Source organism: Euprymna scolopes, chromosome 28 (genome assembly GCF_053919585.1).
Source record: "Euprymna scolopes isolate OS-2025 chromosome 28, ASM5391958v1, whole genome shotgun sequence".
NCBI classification, from domain to species: domain Eukaryota; kingdom Metazoa; phylum Mollusca; class Cephalopoda; order Sepiida; family Sepiolidae; genus Euprymna; species Euprymna scolopes.
Genome location: NC_136509.1, coordinates 2,047,902 through 2,057,732, shown reverse-complemented (window position 1 = coordinate 2,057,732; position 9,831 = coordinate 2,047,902). Strand labels below are relative to the sequence as shown.

General features: G+C 38.1%; 1 protein-coding gene across 1 annotated transcript in view; it reads left to right on the top strand.

The window, feature by feature from the left end:
• Positions 1-9,831, top strand: part of LOC145249431 (uncharacterized) — a 911,941-nt gene extending 902,110 nt beyond the window's left edge. Inside the window, exon 117 of the mRNA XM_080110989.1 lies at positions 529-9,831. Coding sequence (XP_079967115.1) covers positions 529-8,482 — 7,954 coding nt within the window. The 3' untranslated portion in view covers positions 8,483-9,831. The remainder of the gene's footprint in view (positions 1-528) is intronic.

Here is a 9,831-nt window from a genome sequence, read left to right as displayed (position 1 = left end):
AAAAATTGAAACAATTACGAAGAAACACAATGGTTAACATTATGTTTAATTGGTTGAAGAGAATGGGGGGGGGGAATGATTTGATTCAAATTCACAAAGAAGTTGGCCACCACCATAGTGCCGGCCCCTGAGATGGTGGCAAACTCCAACTTGGTGCGCACCATCCCTAGGTGGGTAAGTTTATGAAGGACCGCACTAAATATGACCTTAACCTTTGATCTTGACCTTGAAAAATGGTGTGCACCATCCTTAGGTTGGAGACCATCATCATGTCAGGCTTGGTCATGCTCAGTCCAGTGGTATGGGCTGTAGGAGAGTATATATACATAGGCTATAATTTGACCTTTGACCTTGAAAAATCGTGTGCACCATCTCTAGGTCAGAGACTGTCATCATCCCAGTGATGTGGGCTGTAAATGAGTTGTACACACACACACACACACACACACACACACACACGCTACTATTTTATATATATATGTGTATGCTAGTTTTTATTTTTAATTCAATGTTTGTTTGTTTTTTCAGACTCTGCACCAACATAACATCGTCGCTAACTAAAGTGAATTACAAAAACTGTATCGACAATGCTCGGTTCGTTGGTGATTTGCAAGCTGTAGCCGATATCGTCATCAACCATGCTGATTATTGCCAATTCCTCCTCAACGCCACCAAGTGGCCAGGACAGGAACTATGCAACTATTTTGGAAGTAAGGTGCAGTATAGAATTTGGATAGGAACACGATGTAACAAAACTTGCTTCTTTGGTTCCAAGAGCAAAATCAACGCAAACAAATGCCAGTGCTTCACAGGTTACTGGAATGAAAATTGTAGCGCCGAATGTCCCGGGGGTGTAAATAACCCTTGTTCTGGCTACGGTAGTTGTGACCCTGAGACAGGAATGTGTAATTGCCCGATTCAATCCCATGGAAATTGCTCTGTCTGCAAAGAGGGATGGTTTGGTAACAATTGTGCCATCGCTTACCAAAACAATTATAACAATTCTCAGATATTGGCTGGTATGTCGGCCCTCGGACATGGACAAAATGTGGAAGGGGTGAACTTTGAGCTCAAAGAAACTGGTAGTTATAATTTACTGACTGTTACTGAAAATCTCGTCGTGCAAGGAAAATTTGTTAAGTGTCATGAAACCTATGTATGTTTGTCGCTTCTTGGATTGAGCATTGGTGACCGAATCTTTGGTTATGCAAACATAACAATCCATGTAAACAAACTAAAGAATTATGAACTTTTAGTGTACGTTAATGGGCAATTGAATAGTCTAGACTTTCCATTATATTTTGTCGGGTTCAAAGTCTCTCGCGTTTTCCAAAACCAGATTGATATTGAAACCGATTTCAATACAACTCTATCAGTATACAGCGAAAAGATATTCCTTCGCTTCAAGATGAAAATGGACAGCAAATTAAAAGACTATTCAACGGGGATGCTTGGTTCTTTTCAATTTGGCAACCACAACAGTTCAGTTGAAGATCTGTTCTTCCCAGATAAAAACATGAACAATTTCTATGATTTCTGTTCTATCAGAGACAAAATACAAACTGCAAAATATAATCCCGGAAATATTACAAGAGATTCCACTGTTGGTTTACACCGCTTAAAAATGTTGTGGATCATGGAAAACACCACAAGCAACGATTCAAAAAGATTTCAACATTTTAAAGTTGATCCTTGTGATAATAGATTTGATCCAGACACCTCGTATATCCACCAGACAGGTTACAGTCTCAAATTCAACGATACGGTTATTTATACAACGATTCATTCCGACATTTTTCATCCTAATATCACAATTGATTTCTTTGTTAAAATCATCAATAAGACAGGCGTCCTTTTTTCATTCGCGAACGAACACTCTTTGTCTCTGTTTTATAACAGAACGATCAAGCTTGTCGTTGATGACCAACAGATGGAAACAAATGTGACACTAACCGATAACGAATGGAATAAAGTCGTCTTTGTTTACAATGGTAATAACGGTCTCTATGACCTATATGTTTTTAATATGAATGGAAACGTAGTCCGCTATACTGGCTTCATCCATCTCAATTTATTTAAAGAACCTGGTCATTTAGCTGTTGGTCAATCATTACCGTCATTCGGTAAGGCGAATCTGACATACCTGCCGAGTCTACAAGCCCAGGTTGAAAACTTTTTGATATGGAGCATTCTTTTAGAACCAAATATCATAATGGAATCTTGGAACATGAGTCCATCTTCTGTGAAGAATTTGTTATCAGCTGCGTGGCTGTTTGATGAAGGCATTGGTGAGAAAGCATGGGATTTTGTCACGGGCAAAGAATTTCAAACGCTCGGTAAAATGTGGAATAATCCAGAATGGGTGGCCTCTGACCTCCGACCGATCACCAGCAGACAAACGACAGTTTTAAATTACACTTTCACCTCAGAATTGCTTCGAGAATCAGCAGAAGAATATTGCAGTGAGATTTACCGGCTTGGTCACAGCGAACTTTGTTCACCGATATCTCGCGCTGTTACAGACTTTTATTTCATTTCCTGCATCCAGTTTGCCAGTATGATGCAACATAAAAAGGCTGGTCGATCTCAAGTTGTTCAATTTGCAGAACTCTGCGAGACCAGCAGTGATATCCCATTTTTACAATTTCTTCACAAAAAATATTTAGGCAACCATTATTTGTGCCATTTTGGTACTTGGACTCGCCGAAACAATAGTCATGCTTGCGTATGTCAATTTGGGTACTTTGGTGATACCTGCAGTGAGATATGCCCCGGAGGTTCTTGGAATCCCTGTAACGGACACGGACACTGCCAACAGAATGGTATATGTGAATGCCAGTGGAACTGGGATGGGAAAAACTGTGATTTGTGCAGGAAAGGCATGATAGGTAATAATTGCTCGGTGGCTAAAACCACCCCACTGACCGCTCAAGGAAGCAACATTGCTATGGTCTTCAGTACAGGTCAATATCTTCGATTTGATGGAAGAGTTTTTGAGCTTTCAAAAGAAACTGGAGTTTTCCGAATATATCTTTATGATAGAACAGATGCTCAGATCCACCAAACCTTGTGCCAGACTGGCACTTGTATTAACGCCTTTTCCATATCAGTCGACAGTACAGTTTTAACCATATATGCAACTGAAAACAAAGGCGTACCAGAAATATTCATAAATGGAAGCAGATTCCGTCTTGACCAGCTGCAGTTAAACATTTCTAAACTATCGTTAACAGTGAAGTCAGCTTCTGAGATTTATATCAGTCTCCAACTTAAAGGAACGGTTACATTTAAAATCATTATCCAAGCTGTCTCCTTGACGATATCTGTAAAAAGTCACCCTCCTATTTGCAAAACAGCAGTTGGACTCCTAGGTTCCTGCGATCCGTCTACTCTGACCTTTGATTTTGAAACATCCACAGAGGTCCAGCGCTCACAGTATTTCCAACAGTACAAAATCGCTATAGTTAATAGTTTATTCAATAAGGACAGCCGCCTGCTTTTTAGTCCATCCTCCGCTGGTTATGCCTTATTGTTCAACAACACAGCCGCTTTAACAAAGCCGTTAATAATCAAACAGCATTCTAAGGAGAATAGCTCAGGCTACTCTATTTCCTTGTTGGTTAAGCCTTACAGTCATACAGGAGTAATGATATCCTTCGGAAACAAAAAGACATTTGCTTTATTCAACACAAACCCGATCAGTCTTACTTGTGGTCAGAAAATGCAAAAGACAAAAGCGGTGAACATACTACACAGCTGGAATCAGATAATTGTAATATTCGATAAAAACTCATCACGCGTTAACTTTTACCATTATGACCCTAACAGGAGAATAACGTATAACATCTTAGATTTAACGTGTCCCGATATTTACGAAAGTAAAAATGTTATCTCACTTGGCGCTTGGCATCCGTCGTTTGGAAATGCAAAGTTCTCCCTGGCAAACCAAAGCTTCACCGGCCTGCTCGATGAGATCACCGTTTGGAACTCTGCTTTATCTATTTCGGCGATTTATCAAACGTTCCATCTCAATACAAAACTCTCTTATTTTGGAAATCAATTAGATTTTCTTTTTAGATTTTCAGAAGGTCATGGTTACAGTGCGCAAGACAGGAAATCAGGGAATAATATTTTCTTGCCTGCGTACCCATGGCAGACTCCGGTTTGGGTTTATTCAGATGTTAGTTTGTATTCGTTAAGAAAAACTATTAATGACAGAAATGACGTCCAACCAGACCTTGACGCGATACAAATATGCAGGAATTATTTTCAGTCTCGATTATTAAGAGAAAACTGCCCGAGAATTTCTGCCGTTTTCTTGGAGACCTTTATTCATATTTGTGCATTCCATTCAAGTCTATCGACGAAAAACATCTACTTATCCATAGCATCGATAGCGGACATGTGTATGAATCTTGGTGGAAAACAAAATGAAATTAATGAGTTAATTTGCAATATCACAGCTCCGAAGCCGGATTGGTTGAAACTTATATGCAGCAACTGCATGTTTGGTCGACTCCGAACCAATGGTACATGCATTTGCGATTATGGCTACTGGGGTCAAATGTGCGACAAAACATGTCCAAACGGTGCCCTCGAACCGTGCAGTTTTCACGGACTTTGTGACACCAATGGTCAATGCATCTGTAAAGGACAGTGGACTGGAGAAAAATGTGACCAATGTTTACCTGGATGGATTGGATCAGACTGTGTCGTTATGAAACGCAACTTCTCGTCGCCCCATACAACTCAACTTACAGCGTTCATTTATAATAAACGAATAAAGACATTTGATCTGGTTTCCTTCGATGTAAATCTAAAAGGTGTTTACAGGTTATTAACAATTCGGCCTGATGATCTAACATTATTTGCTCAGTTCGTGAACTGCAATGAGACTGATTCAGTTGATGCTGGCACTTGCTATGTTTCTTTGCTGGTAAACGGGGTCGGAATTGAACTCGTGGTCAATGTTACAAGTTTTGCAGATTCTTTGAAAATAGTCATTTGGGATAACCACAAAGCTATACAACTTTATCGTAATTTGTCTTATAAAGATATTCAAATGACACGACATGTAGAGAAATCTTTTGAAATGGTTTTCGCACGACAACAACTGATCGTAAATGTCGAATTAAAAGACCAACTTTTTGTTATGTTATCAACAACACTTGATGCAAGACCAAGATTGACGAACGGTCTTCTATGCTCCTGTGACACTATTAGAGACATCGGTTACCAGCATTGCAATATCAAGAAACCCATTCTCTGTGATTCTACAATGAGCGTATCTTGTAGAGAAGATTTATCGAGTATGAGTGTTCAAGAGTTTCTGAAATCTTATTTGGTCAATATATCTGGTGATCAAACAGATATCAATCTATCGTCTGGTGGTTGTTTATTTTACAGTAACAATGGAATGTACATCAAAAATGTGAGTTTATACAATGAATTTACATTAGAACTTCATGTTAATCCAACTAAATACGGGGGGATTATTTACAGTTTTATCACGCTGAAATATCATCTTCTGCTTCTCAACTCAGTATACGGACTCACTGTGATTTCTGACGGATCTCTCAAAGACACAGAAATTCCGTTGGAACTGAATAAATGGAACCAAATAGACCTTGTATGGATATCTGCCACGTCCTCTCTGGAAATTTATGTTATTCACGATTCTGGAGAAACTCTGGTTAAAGCAGTCCGTATCTCGTCTGAGACATTCAACAATAGCGGAACTTTCATCCTTGGTTCCACTAGCAAAGAACTGCAGAATAAGTACAGCCTGGATGAAGGATTTTACGGATATATCGACGAGGTTCGAATCTGGAAGCGTCCGCATAACCCAACACTCATCACCAGAAATTGGCGGATTAAAGTTTCTCATGCGACACCAGATCTAAAGTTGTCATGGAATTTTAATAAGATGGAAAACTTTTTTGCCAGAGACATGCAACAAGGAGTCATAATGTATCCTTTGCAATTGTCTCGTGCTCCAACATGGCGTCCCAGCACGTTAGAACTGAAGAGCAAAGCAAATATCGAGATTGCAGCTCAACCTGTCACGGCTGCAAATACGTCGTTGGTTAACGAAGCAAGAGAGCTTTGTAGTTCAGTTTTCAATGATGCTTTAATGAATTATTGCCGCGATGTTGGTGAGGATTTATCAAAATATTATCTTCAAGAATGCATCAAAGATGTCGTGGTTACCACAAATCCAACCAAGTCTGCAAAATCAGCGATGATGTTTGCAAAGGAATGCCAAGCATCTATCAATTCTACTGACAAAGATCCAATGAACCTGGTTTGTGAATACCTCGAATCTAAGAATATCGTTCTATCATCGCCAGAATGTCAACGAGACTGTCTGTTTGGTTTCCTAAATGCCACTAACTTTTGTACATGTTCTGAAGGGTTTTTCGGCGATAAGTGCGACAAAGTCTGCCCGGTTGCAGAGCGAGGTATTTGTAATTTGAAAGGTGATTGCATCTCAGAAACCAAATCATGCGAATGTTCTTCTCATTGGCTCGGTATGTCACATGACTTGATTTCTTACTGGAGTGGTTTGCTTAGCAATAGTACAACTTATGCCTGTGCCAATTGCTCGCCAGGTTGGGTTGGAGATGATTGCAATATACTACAGCTCGACACTGCCAATAACAATGAAACATCTCAAAAGAGGGTTGGTATCGTATTTGGTCCAAATGTGATGACGTTTGACGCGGTTGCTTATACAATAATCACCGTCGGTTCATATCAGCTGCTATCGACAGAAGAACTTATGATAAAAGGTTATTTTGTACCGTGTCTAAATGATTATCTTTGTCGTACGTTAACATCGGTTTCTTTCATATTAGATGCGTCAACAACGTTTGAGGTCACGCAAAGAGGAGAGAATTTAGTTCTGCTGCTTAAAAAAGATGATTTAGAGACCAATATTACATACCCTACAAGTCGTGTAATCACATCTACCACGAAACCTCTGAAAGTTTCATGGACACAGCAACGCATCGTTCGGGTGTCTATCCATGATACAGAAATTTTGATTTCTCTGGTTGATTCGGAGATGTTTTTCGGGGTGTTCTTGTCTCACACTAAGACGAAAATGCGTGGAATCATGGGAAATAACGATGGTTACCAAGGCAACGATATCAGTAGTGAGCAAATAAAGAACATTGCTTTAATGGGCGATTCAGTTTCAATCCCAACCATCGGAAAGTTCCTCAAAACCAATTTCAAAATCCACCTTGGACGAGATTTAACCAATTCTGGTTATAAGCTGATTTTCCAGGAAAACTTTGCTCAGGCATTGGATTTGTCACTGATCACTCTTCCTAGGTTAACAGTTGGATTTTGGATCCAATTCAAATCAAAACTGAATGTAGAGACAACATTCATACATTTCCTTACAAATAACGGCAAGATTAGCCTTGGCCTTTCTGAAGATTTTCTTGTCATCAAACATTTTAATAAAGTTTACAACACTGACATGCGTATACATCTGGACAGGTGGCTGTATATTGTGCTGGTCTGGGGTAACAAAGACCCAAACACAATAGCATACATATTCTCACAGTCAAGCTTACAATACTTCCAGTATAAAAACGAACATATCGACTCTACCTTAGATATTACTGAAATCAAAATAACTGCGTACCAGATCAGCTTTGAACTTGATTACCTCCGCCTCTGGAATAGCACCCACTCTGTCGCTGACATCTACAAATATTATAACGTCTACACAAACAAATTATTGCATAAACAAGTGCTGCATATAATGTTCGACGAAGGCGAAGGATCAATGTCCTATGTACATACCACATCAACCTGGTCAGGCGATGGGAAATCATTTAAGAGCAGGCTTACCTTTGGCCCATCAGGCACTTTGCTCCCAGAATGGAAACCATCAGACTTGCCAGTTCTTGAACAATACTCAGCCATAGATCTACGAATGCACACAATGAAACCGACGATAAGAGAGAATTGCCTGCGTACTTTGGAGAATCCAATTTTTGAGAACCATTGCAAGAATCTCGAGATGAGCCAGCAGTTTTTTATTGAGAGTTGTATCCGGATGTCTCGAATTGGAAATCCGGTTGGAAATCTAACCCGAGATCTTTACGCTGTCTATTGCAAAGAACGATTGGATATTGACGCCTGCGTGTTTAAAGGTTTCCTGGACTTTTGCAATGAGAATGATGCAAAACTAAGTATCATCATCATCATTATAATCACATTGTGCGTCCTTGTTCTATGTGGTATCTTCTGTTGTTGTATCTATTGGATATTTGTATACAAGAAGAAACGCTCCAAATTTGCTTACATGTCGAATAGGACAGAAAATACACCAAGATTGACCATGACAAATATTGTGAATAGCGGATATGCACCTGATTTTGACGATTGTGACGATAAGATCCTACAGGAAGATGAACTTGATTTTGTCTATAATAATCCAGTCCACGATGACACAGATATTTAAGCAATGTGTGCATCAAATTTGTTTAAGAAAACAATTATTTCTTTTGCACTAAAAAGGTTGAATAACACCGCAAAACACATTCATGCTTATTTTTTAACGCAACAACTAATATAGAACATAGAGTATTTTATAAAACTTTTACTAATATTAATTTTCGGTACTAGTGAACTAAAGGGGTCACAAATTCTTAACCTTTTTTCAAAAAATTTAGGTTACGTGATATTAGATGACCAGTGTAACACCAAATGACTGTCTCCTCTTTTTCTCCTCTTTTTCTCCTCTTTTTTAATCCGTGCAGTCTTTTAATCATCCCGGCAATACCGAAAGAGCAGATTTATTTTAGTTTAGAAACAGAACAATAGTTCTCTTTCTGTTTGTTGATTGGTTATTTTTTGTAAAGTTGTGATTTTATTGGTCTTAAAAGTTGAATGGAAATATTATAAAAAACAGTTCAAAGAATTTTTGTGTTTTTTTTTTTGTTTGTTTGTCTTTTTCACGTCATTTTATGATTAAGGTCGTGCATGACCAAAAATGCCAAAAGGTTGCATGGAAGTCTGTAGTGGCAGTTTTACTCCTTTCAAAAAAATCTTCCATATTTTATGGAAATGTGTTTTCTTTTATGTGAAAAATATTTCCAATTTTTTTGTTACAGCTTCGTCTTCCAATATTTCTTTTTTCTTTATTAGTTGCCTTTTTTTTTTTTTTTACTTCAGTTAATTTCAAAAGATCACGGGGCTCCGTCCTGAAGCTAACACTTGATTTCATTAAATTTCATTTGGATTTATATTCGAGGGTGTTTTTAAGGACAGATATAACCCTTATCCCTGCGTGGCTTCCGGGCCTTGATAAGTGGTGACCACCGTGTAAAAAAAAAAAATTAAAAAAAAAAAAAAAAGATATTCTTCCCTTTATGGTTGCCATTTGTATTTCGTTACAACTTGGTCTTCCAGAGATTGTTTCCAAACATTTCTTAAAAGTTTTTTTTTCTTAAGCTTGTATTCCTATCACAACATAATGTTTATTTCTTTCCGTCATTTTTAAATCATTTTTTGGGTCAACTCCATTAAGACCGAAGTCATTTGGGATGTTGACATCAATAATGAGTTCTTTCGGGTTTATTAAAATGTCTGATTTAATGCAATGTGTATCATGTCATCTGATGTTAAACCTATCATCAAATATCACATAATCTAAATTTTCCAAGGACACAAGGAGGTCATGCAGTAAAAAAATATAAAAATTATCAATTTTTTTGTGTTTAAGAATAATTTGATTTATCCAGACGTCTTTATTTCATTTTGTATTTTCCTAAAACCATTTGTTGTTAAAAATAAAATCTTTGAAACTTA